The sequence below is a fragment of the Manacus vitellinus genome, unplaced genomic scaffold (genome assembly GCF_001715985.3).
Source record: "Manacus vitellinus isolate BGI_N305 unplaced genomic scaffold, ASM171598v3 scaffold_49_pilon, whole genome shotgun sequence".
NCBI lineage: Eukaryota > Metazoa > Chordata > Aves > Passeriformes > Pipridae > Manacus > Manacus vitellinus.
Window position 1 is genome coordinate 4737749 of NW_021940603.1, and position 26443 is coordinate 4764191.

Below are 26443 nucleotides of genomic sequence, written 5' to 3' on the forward strand. Positions count from 1 at the left end.
GGTACGTTTGTTTGGTTTTTTTTTTTACCCCTAATGGTAGAACCAGTGTACACTGAAAGCCACTGGGGAATTAGAATTTGTCAGGGAGGCAAGTACCATGAGCTACTGAGTTTAACTAATGTGCTTCCAACCACCCTGATTGTACAGGACTTGAGTCTGAGCCATGGTTGTGTTAAAGTTAGCTTTACTTAACTTGGAGGTAGTAGGCCTACACTCTCCGAGGTGATACAGTGCAGTATCAGATGAGGAAAAGGCTTTATTTATTACATAATAAAAGTGAAAGAATGGAGGATATGTTTTATAATTGCCATATTTAATGGGGATTTTCCATTTTTAGATTTCGTGCAGTTGCCTGTGACAGCTCCTGTTGAGTAAACTGAGACGGGAACATCTTGTATCGCCTGTTGTACCTGTACCTGCCACCATGAGAAGTTGCATAAGGTTTCTTTTTATTGTTAATTCATGCTTTTATTGTAGTGTAATTGTTATAAGCAGACCAATTAGTAAACACATTCCTTTAAGGATTTTTTTTTCTCATCTAACATAAGTTTGCTTCTAAAACTAAAGGGTATAACAGTATTAGTATAAGTAGTATATCAGGCCAAATCACTGATTATGTATTAAGCAGGATCAGTCCTGAAAAGAGCTGGTTTACTTCTCCAGACTCATTCATGAGTGTGCTGATTGCTGCTTCTCAATTTGCTCTTGAAAAAAGTGTGTACATTTTTTTAACTTGTAGTCTTGCTCTTTCCCGTTTGGTGACAGCTTCGTGAAACAGAGTTCCATGTAACCAGACAGCTATTGTGGAATCATTTGCTTGCACAGTTTTTCTATAGGTTGTATTCTTGCATAAGTTAGCAGCTCTTCCCTCCAGGATTCAACCTCCCAACTTTTCCTGCGTCACTAGTTTGAGCGCTGGTTTTTCAAAAACCCCAGCAGGACTGTGTGAAACCAGGATGGATGCATGTTCTGTAAGCACCTGAGTGTTTACAGCTAATCTGCAGACTGAACCACTTAGTTAGAATATTACCACCTCAGGTATTTTTATTTGTCAGTGATTTTATTTGTCAGCAGGAGCTACCTAAGAACAAAACTTATGCACTGTAAAGGCAGTGGACTTTCTTACTGGGTCATAGTCTTAATACTTGCAAAAACTGCTTAGGCTCATGTCCTCTGCTTTCCATTCCCTGGCTGAAAATGTTGGGTTTACTTACCCTCTTTTTATGGTCAAAAGCAGGCATATACTTCCAAAATTAATAAGGTGACAACAAATTGTACTTAAATGAAATTGCAAAGCCCTGTATAGTATTTCACTAAACCTTTCAGAGGTTTTTGTTGTTGTTGTTGTTTGATGGTGGTTTTTTTAAAGGCGGAATGTTAAACAGTCAACAGTGCATCTCTTTTAAGCCTTTAAAATTTGATAAACCCCTGAAAATTTACCAAAACTTTTAATTTTCATGTTAGTTCTGCAAATTGATTATTTATAATGTATTTTCATTTTGAGTTTTTAGAATACCATACAGTAAAGGTTTGAAATAGCAGTTGTTACAATTGTTTGCTTTTGCATTTTTCTCTATATCTTAATGGAAATAATCTTTTTCTTTTAAATTGTCATTAAAAATGGAGGGTTTTCTTGAGATTAAATGACCTTTTATTTAAAAAAACCCAAACCAAATGAAAACAAACCACTGTCAAGTTCAACTGCATTGGTTTTGCTTGCAGTAAAATATAATTGTCTTACAGCTAGAACTCCAGTCTCACATTAGGGTGGAGTTTTACTTCTCTGTTGTCATCAAAATGAATTTTTTATTGCATGCTTAGTGATCCATTTAGCTGACTTCAGTGTTCTTCTACTGGGAATGGCAATGATAAATCTGTTGGGGATGAAGGTATTTTAAACTGATCTCTTTTTCTTACCTGGTATTTTTCTGTTTAACAACATATCAAACAAATAAACAAAATGATGAATTAAAATGCATCTTCTGTTCTTCAGTTATACAAGGAAAGAGGTGGACCCTTTTCATTGCCACCAAGGAACTTCCTTTGTGTCATGGCTCAGCTCTCCTTAGAACAATCACCCTACAAAGATACTGGAGCTTATCCTTCTGATGAGACTATTATATTTTTCTTGCTTGTTCAGAGAGGGACTGCACTTTTCCAACTTCCAGTTACAACAGTAATTACAATTAGTTACAAGTGTAGATGCTCTGCAAATATCATAGTCTGAAATCCATTGCCAAATTGTCAATACTGGCACGGGAGTGCTCTCTTGCTAAAGGTTGCTATCTCCTAATTATAAGACTTTGAAGGAAGAAAAATGGAGTCTTACGTGGCCTTTAAGGCAAGAAACTGCATGTGCAAAAGATAGTTTTTAATCTCAAAAAACCTGCATTTTTAAATGAAAAAACTTTTGCGAGTGTTAATTTTTAAAAGAAATTGTTTGCAATAAATGACTTGTGATAGCCTCACTTTTCTGAAGGAGGAGCTGAAATAATTAGCAATTTACTCAGGGTAAAAGATGTACATAAGAGCGGAGTTCTAGAACTGGGTGCTTACTTTTCTGAGCCAGGGTGACATTTCAAAACATTTCCCTCAAGTCTGTCCTGTTGTAGTGTTCCTTAGACCCTTTCTTGCAATGCAACCTTTTATGAACAGGTGGGCCTAGCACAATTTATGTTTGCAATTCAAAGCCAACATTTCCAGGTTTGGGGGTTATATGCAAGGCCTTGGGTAAGCCAGAAGAAAGAGCTTGACATGAGACCTTGATGTGGTTATTTTAGAAATGGTGAAAAAGGTTCCTCTCTCCTTCTGAGGCAAGAATAAAGCTGTTAAAATAACTGCAAAATCAAATGACAGGCTGCTATTCCAGAAGGGCTCAGTGTCTCTCTAACCAAGGAAAGATACGAAACTTAGAATATTTTTAGGCAGGCTTGACTGTCAGACAAGGAATTTCTTTGAAGAAAAGTTTTCCTAAAGGTATTAAATGAGTTGCTTTAGGTTTTTGTTTATAACAGTGTTTGGTTATATTCTCTTTCTGCTTTGTAGGCAGAGAATTCTCCAGCTTTATAAGGAGAAAAAAGATGTACCCCTTCTGAACTGGGCCAGACAAAATTATAGGGCAACATACAGTTTTTGAAAAATGGGTAAACTTTTGCTGTGTGAACTTTGGATTAGCTTTAAAACATCTTGTTCTATGTTGCTATCAACAACAGCACAGTTTTTCTGGGTAGCAGTAGCTTATTGGCTGGCTCATGATTATTTTCCTTAAGTATCCTTCGGTGACCGACTAAGAACATAAGTCTATTCAAATGATTACTGAGTTTGCCCTTTAGCCTATTTAAGTTTGTTTTTTTTAATTTGTCATTGCTTTTTGCCTTTGATCTGAAAATTAAAATACATACACTTCCTTTTTTTTTTAAATCCCTTTTTCCCCCCTGCTGCTTGTTGCAGTAAGTCCCTACTGTGAAGAGCTCCTATGGTTTGGGTGTGCATCTGTGGGTGCTCTGCTCTCCTTCAAACTGCCTGTAATGAGGCAATGTTAACGATGAGGTTACAGCAGCTTGTTAGGGAAGAAGATGGTGAAATATTTTTGCTTGGAGTTTTAAGAAATTGTATATTTTAGGGAAAGGTGGAATTAATCTCATGCTACAAAGGAAGGGTGTTGGGTTGATCTGTTCCCAAAAGGACCTACAGATCTAAGACTAGTGAAGCAAGGTTTCTTTTCATTACTACTGAAGGATCTTACATGACTTACACATTACTTCTTCAACTCAAATTTCTTTTCTTTAGGGTTTTTGGAGAGTTAGTGGGCAAAGAGTCAATGAGCGTAAGACATCAGCAAAGAATAATATATCTTACAAATGAAAGTTTGCTTAATTTAGTATTATCAAAAGCTCTGCATCTTATGTATATATCATTATTAGCTGCTTGATTTATGGTATTAATAAGTTCTATCCATACCCTTGAAAAGTTACCTGAGTGAAATGCATTTGCAGTTCATTTTGTTTTATGTGCAAAACACTGATTTTAATAACTGGTGTCTCATTCTCTGCTGCATAAATTCATCCTCAGCCATTTTGGCAAGTGTCCCGGTTTTCCATAAGGTTTTAAATGGTTTTGTTGATTTGGGTTTTTTTAATCTTTTAGATAGATGGCACCATTTCTTGACTCAACAGTAGAGTACATTAGAAAGTAGTATCATCACTGTGGTCATTGGATATGATAAATGATGCTTTTAAAAAAGTCAAAGTGAATATCCTGGCATCATTAGGGACCCTGTGAAAAGTTACACGTCTCTTCATAGTGCTGGTGTTTAGGAATTTGGGGCTATTTCTAAGGTATTTTCCAGTATTTACCAAATATAAGTTAACTCATTGTCATGCTTATTGATATAACAAGTGTGCCCATTGCCTACTGGTTCTGAGACTGAAGTCATGGGACCGATTGGAAGTCTCTAGGAATAAAAGAACCAGCAAAGTTCTGTCACATACAGGGCCTTCCTTCTCTTATGTGTCCCAGTGTGTCTAATCACATCCTCAGTGGTTGGGGTTCCCATGTGCAGAGAGCAGTGGCATTGCTTGTGTTCTTAGGGCTTGTTTGGAGGCTGATTTACAGTCATGTAAAGATGGCTAATGAAAATACACATGTAGGTATGCTGATGTGGTTGGAGAGAGTCTTTTAAACTGTATAATCACATAACATTTTCGGAGAAATGTATCCCATTCACATGTCATTCTATTACAGTCTGCTAAATGGGAATGGAAAAGTTTTTCCTCGTGTATCAATGTCTTGTTTCATTTGTATTATGGATTAAGACTTGTAGCATAATTTCTGCATAAAAAGACCTACTGGGATATGGATTGTAATATTATGTTCGAAAATAACCCCCTTGCCAATGGTGATAGTTTACCACTTACCTTTTCTTTTCTCTTTTCAGATCTCTTTGGATCCCTGTGTAGTTGATTCATGTTTCCAAACTCTTTCTTGGAACCTTCACAAGCAACCAAAATGAAGTTGAAGCATAACATCAACCCTGTTCTTTTACAGTTGATAAACTTTATAATTTTGATGTACACCCTTGTAACATACATTCCATGGTACATACTTTCGGGATCAAAGCAGGCTATAGAAAAAGCCAAGCAGGTTAAAGCCAGACCTGTGAATAACAAGGCTGGGGGTGCTTACAGATCTGTTAACAGCCTACATTGCTTAGCTTCAGTTTTATATCCTGGGTGTGATACACTTGACAAAGTTTTTAAATATGCGAAGGCTAAATTTAAGGACAAAAAACTCTTGGGAACACGTGAAATCCTGAAAGAGGAAGACGAAATCCAGCCATCGGGAAAAGTTTTTAAAAAGGTAGGTCTTCCTGCAGTCTGCCTTTAAGAATTTTTGTCAGAATGTGTTTACTTTCTTGTGCAGCACTTCTAGTCCTGTAAAACAAAGCTGGGCAAAAAATAAGTTTCTCTACTTAGATTGAATAGTTTTGAAAAGAGTTAAATTATCTAATTCCCGATCTCTCATTACTTGGCATTTAAAACAAATCTAAACCTTCTTTTTGCATTCTTGAGTAGATATCCTTTTTTTATGGTTTCATCCAAATAAAAAGCACAAATATGTTTTAAGTATTTTTTTTTAATATTCAGCTGACGATTTAAGTAGCTTTAAAGGTTGCTTTTTAGGTGAATTAAAAAAAGTCTCCCTTTGTATTATTCTGAACTATAATCAGATAAATATTGAAAAATTACTAGATGCCTATGCTCAGATGTGCCATTCCAGTAAACTCAGTTATAACTTAAAGATTTACTGTTCTACAGCAAATTCAAGACTTAAATGAAGTTTTTTTGGGAAAGGATTTTGCAGATTTTATTGGAGGAGTCTTTTTTGTCTTTTTTTTCTTTGTCTCCTTTCAGGTGAACTACTTCTCTGCTAATATGTGATCCAGGTGTGTGTGTGAGATGTGATTGCAGTATGAACTCTGTTTCAAGGGACAGATTTTTTAATAGTGTTTAATGTTCGAGCCTGTATTGTCATTTGCTGCTTTGTGTTTGTTCAGAGGCATTTAAAAATGCACTTTTGCCTGAAGAAGCAAGGCAGGACACTGTAACAGGATATATATGTCTGTGCATCTCTGTGTAGTTTATGAAAGGTCTGCATTTCTGTATTAGAAGTTGTTAAAATCCATAATATAAAGATAATTTTTAGCTACGATTAGTTTCCCTGCAGATGAAAAAAATTATCTCTTCATATAATAAAAAGTAATATTCCTTAAATAAAATAAAAATAAAATCCCTTAAATACTACTAGTTTTAATTCTGATGGAGAAGTATGTTTACAATAGAATTTGGTTAATATCACAATATATGGCAAAGTTCAGTTCTGTTAAATCTTTATAGAAGCTTTAATTGTTAGAGAAACTTCCTCTCAGCTGTGGAGTTAGTTTTTTTAGTATGAAGGAAATGCTGGGATGAATGGTTACATGTAATCTTTCTTGATACACGTTTTGCTGCCTCATTACCCTATAAAGAAACAGAAAGTTCATGTTGTACAAAGTTGTACAAAGAAAGGCTTCTGAGCACAAATCAGAATTTTGGCTGCCTGTGATATGTGCCCTGTTTTTTAATTGCAATTGGTAATGTAAGACTTAAGAACTTAGGAGTTTTAGCCTTTTCCATTATGCAAGCAATGTGTTCTGAATATTGGAAAGCTGAAGAATGTTTGTGTTGATCTACTTAAATTACTTGTTTCTAAGTATTTAGACTTAGAAATTACCCAAGTTAGGTAATTGTGTCTAAGCTTGACACAACAGTGCATTATGGTCGATTGCCACACTTGCCCTCTTGTTACTTTGTTCCAAATTGTGGCATTATCACACAAATCTACTTTTAATTTTTTTTCCATTAAGGAATACAGTGTTTCTTAATACCTCATAGCATATATTAGCAATAGAGGAAAATTGGACCATTTCACAAGATACCTTGTTGATTCTAAATGTCAGGGTTCTTTTCCTTTGATTTCTGTCTTTCATATCATGCACCATTTTATTGCCTGGATTCCTTTAGCAAAGGCAACTTGCTGAGATTTGCTTGATGCAGCTCTTCAAAAAGGTGCATGACAAGTTTCATTCTTAGGTATAATGCATATAATTTGTATACTTTACAGAAGCTGCGAAACTTGTTAATTACTTTTCCTTTTTCATGATTGAACATAGTGATTGGAGTGATGCATTTTTCTGGGGTCATCTGCAAGTCAGGAGTAGCTCTGGATCATGGGTCTGGCTGAGTTGCAATACCTGTTAGATGTGTCCCTCGGCAAATTGCAGTGGGCTAGATTAGCCTAATCAATGATTCATTAATGGGGTAAATATACATCTCAAAAAAGTAAAATATTTAACTTCTTCGGAGAGCTAAGTGTGCTCACACTTGTAGCTGAAATTGTTTAAAGCTTATTAACGTCTTTAAAATCAGATATGGCATTAATTTATTCTGAGATATCCCAGATAATGTGTAATTTCTTTAATTTTTGTGATGTGATATTGTTATAAAAATATTTATTCCTGTGCGGTTGCCAAAGTAGCAGGAACTCATGGATGTGAATAAAATATAAATACTTGCTCACCTTGTTGCATTTTATAATATTTCATATGGAGTTAGTTTTTCTGTTTCCTTCTGTAGTTTACTTCTCCAGTTTCCTTCTCCAATCTCATTGTTGGAGACCATACCTAATAATAATTTCATAAAATATTTATTTAAGTCAGAATAAAAATACCTCAAAGATTAAGACATAAGTAATTGAAAAAAATGATTAATTTAAGCAGAGCTTAAATTTTGTGATGCCCAAAAGATGAGCTTTATTCTGATGGCTTTATGTCATCTTAGTTATATTGTCAGGTGCTTGCTTTTATCTACATTGGTATGTGGATTTCGCTCTGTGTGTTTGTGTTCTTTTGGTAGTTTATTTTTTGAGGGGAATGTTTGTTTGTTTTGGAGATCAGTTGTTTGTCTCGTTCTGTTTTAAAAAGGGTTTGTAACCAAGAACAGAATTTATGGAAACATAATAAATAAGACATTGTGAGGAAAAGAAAACACAATTTTGAGAGGGGAAGGTGATGCATCTGAAGCCTGAGAGATTTAGGTGAAACAGCAAGCACGTGGGAAAGCACTTGAGAATTCAGAACTTTACTCATTATTGTTGATACTGAAACTTATTGTGAAGGCACAGGAAGGTTCTTGCATGCCAAGTCACTGAGCAGTAAAAGAGTAGTTTTTGATGTTGAAAACCATACGGTGCTATGTAAGTAATTATTTTAGAGTGGGGTTTTTTCAGAAGTGTTCAGCTGCAATCCATGTTTTCATTTGAAAAAGGCCAAAAGTAGATATTTCAAATAATCTCGTTTGTATTATTTATAATATGCTTTCTACAAGAAAATATATTTAATTAATGATTACTTGCTTCCAAAGAGTAGTCAAGGTTCTTTAAGCCTTATAAGGTACTTTTAGCAAGACCTTCAAAGGTAATTGAAGTCAGGTAGTTTAATGACTGTACTTGTGCCAGCAGCTTTATGGAGAATATTTTATGACACCTTCGTAGTAAAAAATTTTAATATCTCCCTAAAATCCAGGTAAAAGAAATGTTAACTGTGTGTTTAGTGTCTACACTTTTCTGGAGTTCCAAATATTAATATAGTCCTGATACTTCCTAGTATTTTATGGTGCATTACGTCGGTAACTCATCCTGCAGTTTAAAATCTGGAGCACTAGAGGGCAGCGTTTTCCTATGGAATGTCGTGTTTCCAGGTGAAGCCCCAAAGCTGCGTTCCCTGCTGGGCACTGCTGAGGTTTGTGGGGCTGTTTAGTGAATGCTCAATAATCTCCACTTTTTGGCCCCTTTTGCCAACTCTTAGACAGTTGCTTTTTTTACACATGTAAGTAGTTACCAAGCAAAAGCAAGTTCGGAAAGTTGTGAAGTTAAATGTGTGTGAACGTTTAAAAAGGATTATGGCACTTAATGTCAACCTTAACAGCTGTTTACAGCAGAAACTGAGGGACAGAATTGTTGGGGTTGGAAGGTATCTCTGGGGATCCTCTAGTCCAACCTTCCTGCCAAGGCAGGGTCACCTGGAGCAGGTGACACAGGAACACATCCAGGTAGGTTTGGAATGTCTCCGGAGAGGGAGATTCCATGACCTCCCTGGGCAGCCTGTTCCAGTGATCTGCCACCCTCAGTGTAAAGAAGTTCTTCCTCATGTTGAGATGGTCTTCCTCATCCTGTCACTGGGCACCACTGAAAAGAGTCTGGCACCATCCTCTTGGCACCTGCCTTTGAGATATTTCTGTGCATTAATGAGATCCCCTCAGTCTTTTCTCTGGACTGAACAGACCCAGCTCCCACAGTCTCTCCTTCTAAGAGAGATGTTCCAGATGCCAGATCATCTTTGTAGCCTCCACTGGACCCTCTCCAATAGTTTCTTGTCTTTCCTGAGCTGTGCACTGGAAAATATTAGCAAAAGCTACTGAGGGAAAGGCCAGGAAGGGAGATGGATTTGGAGACATAAAAAATAAGGAAGTTTGAGAAAGACCATAATCTGCTCTGTGCCCTGCAAAAGAAGCGTATAGCGAAATGCAGAGGAAAGGGACATACAAACAGAGGCAGTATGTTAATATTTATATATGTATATGTGAATATATATTACTCATTAAAGTGAATATATTATAAATCATGTAGGGAGGGAATAGAGAAGAAATGGTGGGCATGAGGAAGAAAGGAACATTAAAATTTAAATATATAGAAGGCAGTAGGAAAGTAAAACTCAAAATAACTGCATTGAAAATAATCTTACCTGTTTTCACGTGTCAGTGTTCTTCAGAAATGTATTTTTATATGTATATAAATAACTATACCTAACGTCTTTCCTGTGGAATTTTCCTTTTTAAGAAAAGAAGGCACCAATAAACCCTTCTCTCACTACTTCATATCAAACTTGTTTAAGTAATGAGGATGAATTCTGTAAGAGAATTAAAAAAGGGAAGAAAAATGGAATTTCAGGTCTTACTCGATAAGATTTATTTTTGACCTCTTAATGATTTTTTTTCCCTACTTTAACGAGTAACGTAGTGAATGGTGGAAATTACTAAAACCTGTTATGACTTGGCAAACTTACCAGAAACAGTAACAAGAATCTGCTTGTATTTCCTGGCCTAATTATTTATGAACAGTTTTCCTGAGGCCACGCTGTAGGCAGAATATAATGGGGGAAAGGGTATTGCCCAGTTCACTGCTATAAATTGTTTTCAACTGATGAGCTTGTCAAGAATTTCCAACTGTGCCAAAAATACTGCCTTTGGGGAAAAATGTCCCAAATTAGAATTTAAATTCCAAATTACCGAAATTTGTATGGACGGGAAGAGGTGCAATATTTTCCTTGGAAACAGTAGGAGTTTTCCACACCAGAAATATCTTGGTGAGTTGAAAGGAACCCCAAAATCCCCCTCTCATGGGGGGATGTGGCAGTGAGCACCAGCCAGGGGTGAGCCCCCCCCTCTTGGTGCAGCAGCAGTGCTGCTGGGGTTCTCTCACTGCTTACAGTAGAGATTTCCAACCTGGTCTTTCTGCTCCAGTAAGGTTTTTGGCTCTGAAACAGCCTGTTTGCCAATGAAAATGAGTTTCTGTAACTAACCCAGGAAAACCTAAGAAGATAGTTGTGTGGGAAATATGTATTTTCTGGCAGAATTGCTATATATTGCAAGTATTGTTTTTTGAGTTCATTAAATGGTGTTGTCCCATGAAAACATTTTGTGGAATTTCTGAGCAGCTGCACATGTACCTGTCCTGAGTAAAGAAAGGTTTGTCCTGCTAAACAAGTAGATTAGTGAGCAATATGCAGCAAGACTGATAGGTGCCAACTCAGTTACCTTGTTGTAACTTCAGCAGTTTGGAAAAGTGTTTTGATAAAAGAAATCTACTAAATTTTAGTTTTTATTAGAGGTTGAGAGAGGTTTTTAAATATATCTTATTAAGGAAGTGGATGTGGAAATACATACTCACTAGAAATGTAATTACATGCCAAAACATCATTAGATTCAACAGCCTACAAGTTTGAAATTCAGTTCAAGTTTATGAGTGAAATGTGGGAAAAAAAGAATGGAGAAGGAAGAAAAGTTTGCTTTTATAGCTTTTTAGTGTTTGCTTGCATTTATTGCTAATATTTTCTAGTTAAGGAAAATTTCTGAAATACTTGACTAAACAATTATGTTTTTCAAAATTGTCAGTGTGCTTGTATAACTAGATGGGTAAGGTATAATGATTTAGAGTCTGGATTTCAATGTAAAACATCTTCATACTACATCTAGATATGAAAATATCTAGAATATCCTCAAAGAAATATTCTGTCACTCAGTAAGAAAATAGTACTGCAAGGTGCAAGTGCATGTGTAGAAACCTGTGATATGACCTGTAAATTCAAATCCAGTTTTACTGTGCACCAGCTTTCCCATATAGAGGAAAAGTGAGATTGCTTAATATTTTCCACATGACTTCTCAGAACTGAGATTTGTCAGTAATTTCCAGTCTGGTCTTCAGTCCCACTTTTGTTTAACAGTAAAAAAAAGGGCAAAATTATTGCTACTCTTCCCCTTGACGTTTGTTTCAGAGTGAAGGGAAAAGGGATTTCACAATTTCTGACTGAGGACCTGTGGATATGCTACTTTCTGGATTCCAGTTTACCTTTTTTTAATTTTTTTGTTTTAATGAATGCCTAAGCATTGTATTTGTGTAGGAGAACTGTAGCCCAAATATACAAGAAATATAAAGAACGAATTGTACCAGCTAGTGCTTGTCACCCTTTACATAAAACAAATCTTTTTAAAAAGTAAAGGCATGTGGGCCAGATAACCACATGCAGCCTTTCAGGGGGCTTCTGAAGCTGTGGAGCACTGTGGGAATCATGTGCTTCCCTCACATGAAAATAGAAACTGAGGTGGTAATGTGTGTAGACATATTGCAGTATTTGTGTTGGAACTTCCACAGACCCTGTAGCTTTTGGCAAGAGTATTATTCATTATCTTGAGTAAACTGCTGTTATAATTCAAGCACATGTTACTTCAGACATCTGTGGACTCTTCATGTGGGTGAAGATGTAGTAGGACATGTGTTAAACATTTTCACTTTCTAAAATGAACTTATTATTCTTATTAGGTCATCCTTGGCAAGTACACCTGGCTTTCTTATGAAGATGTATACATTAAAGCTGTTAATTTTGGAAATGGCTTAGCAGTGTTGGGTCAGCAGCCAAAGACTAACATCGCTATCTTCTGTGAGACCAGAGCTGAGTGGATGATTGCAGCACAGGCCTGCTTTATGTGCAACTACCAGCGTAAGTCCACGTCTTCCCTGAAGTTTTGATCTTACAACACAGTCTGAAAATAAAACTTCTTCTTTGCTTTACATACTAAGAAAACTTGGTATGTATTTTGTATAGAGCGTTAAAATTTGCGAACTAAAAAATGCTGCATAAGGTAGAGACTGTGCACTTTATAGCATTTTGTGTTAGTGAATAGAGAAACCTGCATGTTTGCAGATGGAGTATGACTTTGAGTTTGCTCAATGAATTCATGGGAGGTTTATCTTCTTGTAGTCTCAAATCAGTACAGATTCCCAAGTTTCTAAAAACAAGCAAACAAACAAAAATCACACATGAATTCATTAACTCAGTTTCAGGAGTTGGCGTCAAACCTTCATCCGTGCCTGTAAGTTTTGTTTTAACTGGATATTTTGTCAGGTTTTCGGTTTTGATTTTGGTTCAACCTGTTTTTTTCTTGCCAAGAAATTTACTGAGTGCTAATCTCAACTTGCTGTAGTTGTTTAAATATCTGTTTCATCATCGCTTGTAGTTTGTCATTCACCTCACTGTAAGCCCAGCCTGACTGGGTTCTGTGATGCTCTCAGAGGTCCATATCTCCTTGTCCCAAAGGGCACACTAAAAACTGCTGTTCCTCATGGGCTTTGGCCTCTTCCCTGCTGTGTTAACCCTCCTTCAATAAGAGATGGGCTGTAAAAGCCACATGTGCAGAAATTCCTGATTTGCTACCTATGTACACCAAAGATGTCTATCAGTTAGACTTTTTTCAGCTTTTCACAACAAGCCTAACAAGATTATTATGTCTTCAATGGTCTCTCTTTGCTCTGAGCACGAATCTGTTTCAGTCTGAGAAATCATATGTTGATGAGTGTATAGCAGTTTTCACTTACATAACCCGAGATATGCTGTGAAGACTTATTTTGTGTGTACCCTTTGCTGTGTTGTTCCCTTAGTTTTAAGGGTGGAGTTGATGACAAGGTGCACTGCCCTAGCACATAACATTTCAAAGTCAGCCTGCTTGCCTTATATGATATCTGGCTCTGCAGATAAGGAAAGAGTGGATGTCCTGTATTGTGACTTCACCAAGGCCTTTGGCAATGGGCTCTTGTAGTACCTGTACAGCCAAACTATTCAGATAAAAGCTGGATAAGTAGGGCAAAGTTACTTACCAACCCTCAGGGGTTGATATTGACTCCAATACTGTTTAATTTCTTTATTGAAGACCTGGATGATGGGACAGAATGCAAACACAGGAGGTGTTACACAGCAGCCAGTACAGTCAAGGACAGAGCTGATGTAGGGAGGAAGACAGGGCTCTGGACACTCAAGGACAGGGCTGATGTGGAGAGGAACCTGTCAGCTGAAAAGCGTGTTGTCTGGAACCTGATGGAGTTTGGTGGAGGCACTTAAAATTTTCTCTGTGTGTGCTGGAATACCTCATGTACCGGTATAGGCTGGGGGACAGTCGGAGAGAGCAGCTTGACAGAGAAGTACCTGAGGGTTCTGGTGGGCAATGGGTCAATCAGATTTCTCAGTGCTTTCTTGCAGTGGAGGCCAGCAGCATCCTGGGTGGTGGTAGCATGAATGTAGCACTTAGTGTCCAGGGAAATTATCCTTCTTCTCCTTTTGAACACTGGTAAAACCACATCTGGAGTACTGTGTCTGCTTTAGGACTTCCTTGTAGGAAAAAGACATTGACATACTGGAGCAAGTCCAGTGGAGGGCTGCCAAGAGGCTGAAGGGGCTGGAGAATGTGACCTTTGAGGAGAGGCTGATAGATCAGGATCTGTTCAGCATTAAGATGAGTGAGTTCAGATCTTGCTGCCATCTAGAACTATCCAGTGGGAGCATTCAGAGGAGGTGAAGCCAGACTCTGCTCAAAGGTGTGTTTTGATGAGACTGGAGGTGACAGATACTAGTTGAATGGCAGGAAAACTTGATTAGATATTAGGGCAAACCTCTTCATTGTGAGGGTGGTTCAGTATCAGAACAGGGACCTAGAATAGTTGTGAGATATCCATCCTTGGAGATGTGTAAAAACCAGACTGGCCATGGTTCTGAACACTCTGCTGTAGTGAATGGTGTGTGCAGGTGATCTTCCTAGGTGCCTTCCAACCTAAATTTGGTGATGTTTTTGATTCTTTCTTAAGTGAGTAAATGCTGCTGGCCTGTCTGTCAGAGCAGAGACCTGCACAGGCTATTCTCAGATAAGATACCTGTGTTGCTTTTAAATTACATGTCTCGTAATACACCATGCCAGTTCCCTTTTATCACTTTTGGGATCTATCAGATTCCTGGTGACTATATAAATTCAAAGGCTTGTATAAAAGCCTTTGAATAAATTCAATAAAATTCAAGAGCTTAAAATTAATAGGCTTGTGTAATAAATACAACATTCAAAGTCTTGTAAATAAATAAAATTCAAAGGCTTGTATCATTTTTTCCCTTTGGTAGTGAAGTACACTTACAAATCCTAGGAAGATTTCGTAATTTGAGGGGAGGGGGTGAAATCTGAGATAGGGGATGGATGTTGTGAGCAGAATGGAATGCATATGTTTTTGGTTTTGTTGGATTAACGTTTTAAATCCCCTCGTTGCAACGTGCTCCAGCACACTGTCTGACGTGGTATTCGGCATCTGAGCTGTGCGTCGTCTGATGTGAACTTGGCTGACTTGTGTGTTGGCAGAGGATGAGAGTGTTGTGCAGTATCCACGGTCAGTTTGCTGAATGAATTAGAAAATTCAGATGGTCTTGAAGTAGTAGTGTGGCAAGACATTGCTAAATGACTTAGTATTTTTTGTTTTAGAGCTAACCGCTCTGGTAGCGTTGTTTTATTCTTTCTGAACGTGAAGTGTATGAAATCTGATGGTGTGGGCCCAGAACTGATGCCAAGAGAGCAGGTTCATCTGTTTCATACATAGTGTTGGAGAGAATGCCTTTTGCACTACAGAATTAAAATGGGGAAAGTAATTTTTGTTTTGGATTACTTGCACAAGCAAGCAATTTTATGATTAGAAATGCTTGTTTTTAAATGTGAATTGTTTGAGGCTAAGTCTTGTATTTGAGGAGGTAGAGTGGGACTGCTAGTTCAAAAATGAGAAAAGTTGTATAACATGAAAACAGATTTTTCTTCCAGAGTACCTCCTCTCCATCTATGTGAACAGCTCTTCACCAGTGTAGGCAGAGAGAACACCCAAATGTATAACCAAATAACAAAATAGGACACCTTAGGTTTTATTTTTCAATCATACCTTCCTAAAGCTTGAGCAGAAGTGGTCTTGTCAGAATTTATTTGGTTGAAGCCTTTAAATGTGTATTTTGCTTTTTATTTTTGATGTATGATGGATGTTGAAATACTCAGTTTAACATTTGAGTTACATTGAAATAAATTGCAGTAGTTAATTTGTTTCTTTAGGGCAAGGCTTTGTCCTTGTATATGAGCTGGCAAATTTAGTAGTGTTGGGGTTTCTCTGTTTAGACTTTTAGAGCAACATTCCTAGCAGAAGGTCAGATAACAAAGACTCACTAGTACTACTGCATGTGTAAAGGTGAACACAAGATAATCCCTTCTTGATATGTTTTCAAGAGAACAAGGAGAGAAGAAAAATTTACCAAAACTTTCAGATTTGCCTGAAAAAGTTTTGGGTGCCAGTGTGGAGAAGTGAGAATTTCAGAGATCAGAGTCATTGCTCAATTTTATTCTCTCCATGACATAAGTGCACCGTCATATAAATGGTTTCTCTGTTTGGCTCTGTCATATAGCTCTAAGTGTCTTAATGTACTTATTTGCAGATGAGTAACTACATACAGGGTTATTTCAGAGATGATCCTTTTCCTTCTGGGCGGTGTGTCAGTTCTGCTTGTTGGCTCAGGGAAGCTGAATTTCTGTGAGATGTTTATATAACAGGGGTCACTGCAGTAAGTAGAGAGAGCTCGTGGGAACTAGTAGAGGCACTCTTCTGGACTTTGCTCCCACCAAATTAAAGAAAACACAGTGCATGTGCATTTGCCCTGCAACAGTTCTGAACTATGATGGACTGTTTTAACAAGGAAAAAATAAGTAGAGGTCAACTATTTACTTTTCTGTGTAAGAAAAGTGCTTTTGAGTTCTTCCTTGGTATGCTGTGCTGGGTTAGTAACTCCTTGGATTTCAAATCTTAAAATACAACAGAACTTTAATTGTTTTATCCTTGCTGCAGTGAGCATAGTAGAGTTACAGTCCTAACATACAGTAGGGTGTCTTGTTTTCATAATTATGTTGTTTAAATATTCAGCTAAATACAGACTAAAATACAAAAGTGATTCAGATACCTGATGTGACAAAACTTCCAGCATGGATATTGTAACTATTGGTTGTGTTGACTGACCTTATAACTTCTTTGAGATACCCATGTTTTGTGTTCTGCTTGGAAAATAGGAAATTATGATTTTTTTGAGACCAATACCTCTCTTCCTTTTTGAGCTGCCTTTTTCTTCACCAGTCTCTTCTGTTCTCATTCAGTTCCCATTAAAGTGACAGGAAATGAAATGTTCTTAAAAGTTGTTAATAGGAAATAATTTTTTAACGCATTTATTACTAATGAACTGTCCTTAAATAGAAGAAACGGTGTTTCTTATAGTCAATTCTTAAAATATTTTCTTTGCTGTTCTGTCTGATTCTCATGATTTCAGTTTAATTTCTAATGATGGTGATGATTAAACCTTTCTGACATGATGTTGTTTCAAATAGATGGGCGAATAGGATAGCCATGGATTTATTACTGAGTGTGAGAATTCATCTGCTCATGACACATTTTGCTATGTTGTAATAATTTATTAGTAGTCAATTTTAAAAGATTAGTAACAGAGTATGTGAATTCTGAAAAGAGAAGTCACATGGGTGAAAGCTGTTTCTTTCCTGTGTGCAAGAGGACTGCTACACAATGGTTAAACTGAGAACATTTGCTTCTTTTCAGTTGGTAAGATCTAGGAGAATTGCATAGGGTGATGTGGTTTTGGAACCCCTAATTAGAGCTTGAAAAATAGTAAACAGTCATACAGACAATGGTAGTTCTTTATTTGTTCTGGGAGTAACTGAAAATCATGCTGCATTTAAATCCATGTGGTCGGAATTTTTTTAAGTACAAAATTGTCCCGCCTTTCTGAGTTGACAAATATTTTTACTGTCACGCAACTTGGAATGAATTGATCTCAGTCCTTTATTGTAAACTGGAACTGAAAATGTGACACGGAGACTCAGCATTTCCCCCCGTTCTGTGTTTCAGTTGTCACTCTGTACGCCACCCTGGGGGGCCCGGCAATAGTACATGGGCTGAATGAAACGGAGGTGACCACCATCATCACCAGTAAAGAATTGATGCAAACAAAATTGAAGGTCAGCAAACTGTTCTTTGTCTATTTCTTTCCAGTGTGTCTGTTCATTATCATTAAATGGCCTGGTTCCATTGTACAGAACAATGATTTATTGCCTTTCTATAAGGCAGATGCTTTTGGAATAAGGTTTACGTACCAAAAAAGTGATAGTTTGCTTTCAGTGGGTTTTAGGCTCCTCAGTGACTCTGGAGAATGGGATGAGCAATTTGCAGTATAGAAGACCTGCAGTGCTGCCTGGAACACCTTTACAAGCAACTGCCGTGGTTTCTGAGTGAATTTAGTGCCTATAAATCTAACAATGGGAAGAACAGAAAAATGTATACACTGTGTATGAAGAGCTAAATGTGATCACCCTCCTGGCTTATTGCTGGATGTTCTCCCAGCAGAGAATGGCTTTTAAATCTAAAGATGGCTGATTGAAGAGTTAGAGCTGTTTTTCTGTGTGGGGGAAAGCTTACTAAACATTAGAACGGTCAAAAAACTTTTGTGACTCGCTAACCCAGTTGGAATACCCAAGTAGAACAATTAATCTGAATGAGTTTCATCATTATGTGTTTTGGTGGAAATGGGGCCTTTCAGATAAAGGAATTTAATGGAATACTGTGCTGTTGCTGGAAATTGCATGAGAATGACCCAAACTTTTAAAAAGGTTCTACAATGATGGTATATATGCAATGCATATTTATTTCAACTTGCAGTAAGAGAATGCATTTGTTCTGCTAGAGGTAATGATCATCTCTTCTTCCACTAGAACACTGATAAATGTTTTAGGACTGCCATTTTGCTTCAAATGCTTGATTAATGATTTTCCATATTTTTGCTAGCTGTTGCTGATTTTAAGTAACGTAGTTACCAAGGGGCAACCTAAGAATTATTGTGAGCTCAGTATCATCAGTTTCTCTCAGTGTTCTATAGATGTGAAAAGTCAATTATCTCTACAAATCATTGCAGTCTTATTTGTGGGGTTTTCATGAAATAAGACACAAATCAATAAATGGTTGGAGAAGCTTCTGGACTTCTAAGTGGAAAGTTTCAACCTTTGCAGCTATTTGAGCTCAGCAGGTTTATCCTCTGATATTTAAAATTCTGAGATTTTTTGTCAATGCTTTTTAAAAAGTATACAGTAGATAGTGTGGGGGTTTGGGTTCTTGTTTTGGTTTTTTTTTTCTTGTTGGCATAATCCTCATTTTTAGTTTTTGAACACATTTTTATTTCCACAGGAAATTGTGTCTCAAGTTCCACTGCTACGACACATTATAACAGTGGATGGCAAACCAACAATGTGGTCAGAGTTTCCCAAGGGTGTCATTGTTCACACGATGGCATCTGTGCAAGCCATGGGGGCCAAGGCAGATGCTGGTAGGTTCTCTTCTTTCTGTTTGGACCACTTCATTTGTTGTCCTACCCTGACTCTGTTGAGTAAATCTGGGGAAATTGCAGATCTCAAAATTATGCAGTGATTAACCTTTTCTTATCTGCCTTTTCTTTGAATAAACTATGTGGGATTTTCTTTTTGTATGGCTGTGGTTGGTTTTTGGGGTGTAGTTTGTTTTGTTTTTCAACAGAGGAAGATGCTTTTAGTGAAAATGCCTTCTCCACAATCAAGTGTCACATGTTGAAGGATAATTTTTTGGATAAGCATTTAGTCCAGGATAGAAACTCAGAAAGCGTTCTTCTGATCAGACATATTAAAACCAGGTTTTTCAGGGCACATTTTATGACAAAAGAAATCAGTGGTTTGTTACTATTAAGTTTTGTAAAATTCACAGATGGAAAAATGTAAAATAGCCAGTTGAATCTGATAGAACTTGGTCACTTACTACATATATGAAAGTATCAATTTACTATGTAAATTTTTAGAACTAAAATTCTGAATTTTCTAAGGTTTTTTACCTATTAACATGAGAAATATTTATTCTTGGCTCTGAAGACCTGCCAACTTAGTATCTCAAGATTTAATTATATTCAGTAGTTGCTTTCTTCTGTCCTTATCCTTTGTGTTTTCAGAATCTCTTGACTACTGAAGGCACATGAATATTGGATTGTATTTGAGGAGTAGGGAGGGTGGTTAATCTGTCTGCTCTTGATGTTCAGGGGAATGGCAGGTTTGCTCCCAGCATCATTACCTCTCAATTTCCTTAAAAGATGGTTTTCCCTTTTTGATGTACCAGTTTTATGTACTATTAAAACTGTTTCGTACAACACCAACAGAAAAATTATGTCTGTGGTAATTCATTAGCTCCTTGAGATCTATTAATCTGTGTGCAGTGTAAAAACAGTGTCTAATCCTTCTTTCTTCAGTCTTTTAAATATCACATACTCTGCACTACAATAAAGGAACATTTATCTTTGTCAAGTTAACCATTCATAAACTGTGAAATACTATCATGAATTGTTTATGGTCAGGCATGTCCAATTAATATTAAGTAGATGAGCTGTTTCTTATATTTTCTTCCTCTGTGGTGTTCATTGTGCGGGATGGGCAGGATTCAGTGAGTGGGAAATGATTAAATATGCTTTCATGCTTCTCATTCACTGTGCTCATTGTACCACATGCATTGTGCATTATGCAGTTTTTCCTCTGAGTAAACACAATTGTTTTTGTATTTTCTTGCTCTCAGTGCAAGCATTTAAAAAGCACTTTAATCCAATTAGAGCTGTTGAACTTCTTTTAAATATGTATAGGAATTGGACCTCACACTGGCTCAGCAGTGCCTTGCTGCAGGTGTTGCAAATGAGGCAGTGTGTTCCCTGCCAGGGAGCATGTGAGAAAGGAGCTTTGCACAGAGGGGATGGTCCCTGCAGCAGTGTGGAACCAGGGCAGCAAACCTGCCCGAGGGGGAAAATGCTCAGTGACATTTTTGAGAAGCCAAAGTTCTGCTCAATTTTCTTTCTGCTGCTGGAATAACAGAAACATAATAGGAAAAGCATTGTCCTGGCAGACTAGGACAGTCCCTCAAAGTATTGCTCAGCTAATGCAAAGTTCCTACTCTTTGTGAAAGCATTTGAGCTGGACCACAATCTTTTTAAGCAAAATGTGATGGCAAGAGTCATGTGGTGCTGTATTGTAGTGACTGCTGGAATATGTTAGTGTATCAGATCTCCCAGTCTGAGAGCCTCTCCACATATTGTATGTTCTCTTTTTTTAACACAAATTGCAGGACACAAACAGCCGTCCAGGCCTGTGCCCTCGGATATTGCAGTGATCATGTACACAAGTGGATCCACAGGAATTCCCAAAGGAGTCATGATCTCCCATTGCAACATAATTGCTGGGATAACTGGAATGGCTGAGAGGATTCCAAACCTGGGGTACGTACCAACCATTGGTTACTAGCAAATAAAGAAATCATGTAGTTGAATATAATTTAAGATTAATTACTGTGGAAAAAATAAACATAGCTGTGTCTGTGACACATCATACTGAGGATCTTCCAGTACTGCACTAAATGACACAACTACTTCATGTGCTGTTTGTTCTCTCATCTTCTCTATGTGGGTAAGACTGGGACACAAAAGCCTGTGAGGCTGCCTTGCACTTGGGTGGTGGAAAGCTCCCCTAAGCAGTACTTCGCTTGGTTAGTGTTTAAATTCTGTGGTTTCTTTCTGTTTGGTGCAGTTTGTGATCTTGTCCACAGAGTTGCCTTTGCAACCATAACACAGGTTAAAGGGAGTAAACATCTCCCTTTGTTCATGCCTTAAACTTACAGTACGTAGCACAGGACTTGTGAAATAAAACCCATATCATTTGAAATATATTCTCAAGCTCAAAGGCATTTTCCTACTTTCTCTACTTCTGTGGTAAACTCTGAGAAAATCTTGCTTAATGATTCATCTGAGGATTCTAGTGGTACAAAAATCTGTCTTTCACAAATTCTTCACAGGGAAAAAGACATCTATATTGGCTACTTGCCTCTTGCCCATGTTCTGGAGCTGAGTGCTGAACTCGTGTGTCTGTCTCATGGGTGCCGCATCGGTTACTCCTCACCTCAGACATTGGCTGACCAGGTATGTTGTAGATGTAAGTCCTTAGGGGATATATATATATAAAAAAAAAAGAAATTAAAAAAAAAAATTACTCAGATCTCTATAATATTTCTTAAAAGAACAGTACAACAAATCTTCATTTCTACAGTTCATGAAACAGGGTATTGGGGATTATGGCTGATACTCTGGACTAGCTTTAATTGTTAGAATATAATTTAAATAAAAATTATTGTTTTGAAAGATATGTCATTTTGTTTCTCATGTTAAAAATCTTGAATATGTCTGCTAGTAAATTTGTTCTTCACTTTAGTCCTCTAAAATAAAGAAAGGAAGCAAAGGTGATGTTACTACACTTAAGCCAACCCTAATGGCAGCTGTCCCGGTAAGTAACTGAAGGATAAATAATTCTAAAAATTGTTTTAAAATGTGGATTCATAATTCAGTTTTTAACAACAAAATCAATGCAATGACCATTTAAGTAAAAAAGGTAGATCCTTTGGTGATAAACTAGCTTAAAATAATAATTTTGGTATTTTTATGTTGGGGATATCATCATATGAGTGACAGCGTTTTTTCAAGTTAGAATAGCTATAGGGATTAGATTCCCACTCATTTAGTAATTTATTGATCATCATAGTGAATGAATGGAATAAAGAGAGTTGGCAGCAGGCAGCTTGGGGTTTAACTAGTGCTCCTGCCCAGACATTTGCTTTCCTCCTTTCTATGATCATCTTGGTATCTCTTAGCAATGGAAGAGGAGGGAACCTGGGAGTTGGTTGTCATCTGAAATGTACTTTAATTTCTAGATCATGTTTTCTTTTGGTTGTACTGAATTTAGGGTTTCTGTTTCTTTGAGTTAAAGTTAATCTTTTTATGTAACTAGGAAATTATGGATCGGATCTACAAAAATGTCATGAATAAAGTGAATGAAATGACGAGTTTCCAGCGGAATCTATTTATATTGGCTTACAATTACAAAATGGAACAGATTTCCAAAGGTTACACTACCCCACTCTGCGACAGGTAATGTGAACTTTATTTGTAATGGCACCAGAAAATCACTTATCAAAGTCTTACTTGCATGAGCAGTATCTGATTTTCTTTTTGTGCTTTTCTTCACTTTATTGTTGATGCTCTGAACATGAGCAAGTCTAAATAAGTGTCAGTTGAAACAACAAATCAGTAGTTTGTGTGATGGATTTAAATATTTATTGATATAATTCAAGTGAGTGTTATTTAACTATAAACTAATTGGAAATTTACATTTATTGCGTTATTTTCATCAGGAATTTAATAATAGATTTATATAATTCTTGGGTAAGATGAGAATTCTATTCCTATAGAAAACTGTAGACTTCACATTTTCACAGAAGGGAGTCACAGAATATCTCAAGTTGGAAGGAACCCACAAGGATCACTGAGTCTAACTCCCAGCTTCAGTGAGACTAAAGGATAATGTAGTTCCAAAATTTATACAGTGTACTTGAATTATTTTTAGGAGAAAATCACAGAACTTTGCTGTCTCATTCAATCTTTGTTCTCAGGTACTTAACCCCCCTTTAAATTAGAATGTGGAAACAAGCTTAGAAAGCTTTTTGAAAACTTCAGTGTGCTGCTCCTTCATGATTTTCCTTGAATGCCTTAGAAGTGTTTTTGAAGATGGTGGAAACTTGCAGTTCAGATACAAAATTAGGTATTGTCTCATTTTGTTTTTAAGCAGCAAATATATATTCCTATCTTTGCGTTTCAGCCTTATCTTCCGGAAAGTCCGAATGCTGCTAGGTGGGAAAATCCGCATCCTGCTTTGTGGAGGAGCTCCCCTCTCAGCAGCAACTCAGAGGTTCATGAACATCTGTTTCTGCTGCCCTGTGGGACAGGGGTACGGGCTGACGGAATCGGCCGGAGCCGGAACAATCACGGAAGGTTGGTGTCCGTGAATCCCACTGGGAGCTCTGGTCCGTGCGGAGCATCCTGCATGTGCCATCTTTGGTGGCCTGTTCCTCTGGTGTGTGCCTGCCACCAGGCATGATTGGGGAATCCTGGGAATTACTTGTTATAAACGTATGAAACAGCAGGAGCACTAATTTTGGCACATTGTGCTAAAACTGGTGACCTACATATCAAATGAATGTTCTCGTTTGTGATGGAGCAACCCATAATAACGTGAATGGGATCATGGCATTGTTGCACTTACCAGTTGAACTGAATAATTTTTTTCAAATTTTGGTGAGTATATTGAGATGTTAGGAAAATAGAAAATGGAAAGCAAAAGCCTGCACCAGATTCTAATTTCATATAATAGAACCCAGTGGTTTCAGTTGCCTTTTAGTAACTGAGGGTGTCTGTAAATACAGTCCATCTACTCTCTTGGCATGATAAGAATTTTACCTGCATTACCTTGATAAATCCATTGTTTTTCTTGTAAGTTCTGTTCTATGAATTAAAGTTTCAAAATAAATAGCAGTTAATTCTCACTAAATAAGATGCATGACAAAAAAAAAGGTTTTTCTTTCTAATCAGTTTTGTTTAAATGTTTTTCTGAAAAATGCTCTTTTTAAAATTCTAGTTTGGGACTACACTACAGGAAGAGTGGGAGCACCTTTGGTCTGTTGTGAAATAAAGTTAATGAACTGGGAAGAAGGTGAGAATTCCTGTATGTGATTAAATTGAAGTATGTTTGTAAAAACTGGTTTTTTTTAATCAGGCCTTGTTCAGTAGTAGTAATTAGAAGACTATTTATTGGCTGTTTAGATTTTAAATGCTACTCTTGCCTATAAATCTTGCTCTTGGGGAGAAGAAAGGTAAAATAAATTCCTCAGTGGTTTTTAAATTTTGAAATACCTAGACAGAGGCTGTCAATGCAGGTGGGATTTTGACTTGGTAGTGTTATGACTCTCTTTGACTATACTATTTCTTGTACATTATATAAATGCATACAGCACTGTACCTTTTCCTGATTTAGATCAGTGTTCATGCAGGTTGTGTGTTGTGCCTTAGAGGTGCTGGATTCAGGAAACTTCAGCTGAAGTGTGTGTATGATACCTTAAGTTGCCACTAAGAAATATTTTAAAATAATCTTTATAATATTATTAGTAAAATCATTAAAAAATTGACTCGTAGTGTGGAAACTTAATGGATGCTATATAAAATATATATAATAAAGTTTGAAATACATTTAGGTGATTTCCTTTCACTGTAGGCTTTTATGTATTGTAGAGTAGAAATACGTAATACTTAAGGCTGGTTTAGGCTAGAGGGAAACCTTATAGGTTTTTTCTTTCCTAAAATGTGAGGCAAAATTATTTATTTTTTTTTTTATTTGAGCCTGTGTAGAACTGATAGAGGGTGTTAGTATGTGGCAGAAAGATTGCACAGAGGTGGCATTTGCCTCTGCATGTGTGTGAACATCACTGTTAAACACACCTGTTTAACAGCTGTTTAAATGCTGAAAAGAATTGGAACCATTTCCTCTCTTAATGAACTATTTAGGCAAGTGGTAGCTTTGGCTAAGGACTTACTACAGTGTTTAGTTCTATATCGAGATAGTAAAAATAGTAGGAATTTTTTTCTTTGTAATATGTTTTATTTCTTGCTAACTAAAAAAACCATTGTTTTAGGTGGCTATTACAACACTGACAAACCATATCCTAGAGGTGAGATCCTTATTGGAGGGCAGAATGTGACTGCAGGCTACTACAAAAATGAAGCACGAACCAAAAAAGATTTCACTGTTGATGAGAATGGGCAGAGGTGGCTCCATACTGGAGACATTGGAGAGTTTCATCATGATGGGTGTCTAAAAATTATTGGTGAGTTAAATTCAGGTGAACATATGTGTATATATACTCACATTTTTCAGGGCTGCTAAATACAGTAATTAACAACAAAAAAATCTCCATATCTTGGCATGCAGTTTAAAGCCCTCCCATTTATCCCAGGGAGGTTCTGATATGTTACTGTAGGCTTGTTTGTGTGTTTTAGAAGTTGTTTTTTGGTTACTTTTGGAACAGTCTTAACAGTGACTCCATATATTAGTGAGACAGGGTAGTAATTAGAAAATTAACTATAAGTTAATTCAGTAGATAAACTGCCTGAGATTGTATAATTGTATAAGTGTGGAATTTGATTGATGAAAAAGGCTCTTGGGGTAATACATGCTCAGGAAATAAATAAACTCTTTTTAAATCTTTAATAAGAATATCCTTATATCATATAGGAACCAGGGCAAAATATACTGAGATAAAGGTGTTAGTACATAAGCCAGTGACAGGCTCATAGTTTTTTGACACCTGCAGGTGCAAAATTAGGTGCTTTATAAATGACCAGGAGTCTCTTAAAATCAGTAGGTGATTCAGGGAGCTTTTAATCCTGAAAAACAAAGCTTACTTGGTTTATTATAGGAGAAAAATCTTAGGTCCCATTGCAGTTGTCTTGCACTGGTCAGGTAGGTCAGACAGCTACAAACCCCCTGGCCTGGTCACACAAAGCAGCACAACAGTACACGGGGAAGGAGAGGTGCTGCCACCACACCTTGGGGGTAAGGCCCTGTCCTCACCTTTGTCTTCTTTGGGCTATGTACAATAAGATTCAGTTATTTTGCCTTACCTTTTGGTTCCTGTTGTTGTTTTTCAAGTAACAACAGGACAGTTGCTCTTTATATATGGATTTAGCCTGAAATAAATAAGAAAATGTCACAAAGTGGTGCATTTNATTGTTTTATCCTTGCTG

The 26443-nt window shown here is 37.0% G+C and overlaps 1 protein-coding gene across 1 annotated transcript in view; it reads left to right on the plus strand.

Annotated features, from left to right (window-relative positions):
* The first annotated feature begins 336 nt into the window (after positions 1 to 336).
* ACSL3 (acyl-CoA synthetase long chain family member 3) overlaps positions 337 to 26443 on the plus strand; it is a 47080-nt gene continuing 20973 nt past the window's right edge. The window contains exons 1-12 of the mRNA XM_029962655.1: positions 337 to 441; positions 4937 to 5358; positions 12193 to 12370; positions 17620 to 17729; positions 18949 to 19087; positions 20890 to 21040; positions 21613 to 21736; positions 22026 to 22097; positions 22599 to 22738; positions 23466 to 23638; positions 24282 to 24356; positions 25333 to 25524. Of these exons, the coding sequence (XP_029818515.1) occupies positions 4966 to 5358; positions 12193 to 12370; positions 17620 to 17729; positions 18949 to 19087; positions 20890 to 21040; positions 21613 to 21736; positions 22026 to 22097; positions 22599 to 22738; positions 23466 to 23638; positions 24282 to 24356; positions 25333 to 25524 (1747 nt within the window). The 5' untranslated portion in view covers positions 337 to 441; positions 4937 to 4965. The remainder of the gene's footprint in view (positions 442 to 4936; positions 5359 to 12192; positions 12371 to 17619; positions 17730 to 18948; positions 19088 to 20889; positions 21041 to 21612; positions 21737 to 22025; positions 22098 to 22598; positions 22739 to 23465; positions 23639 to 24281; positions 24357 to 25332; positions 25525 to 26443) is intronic.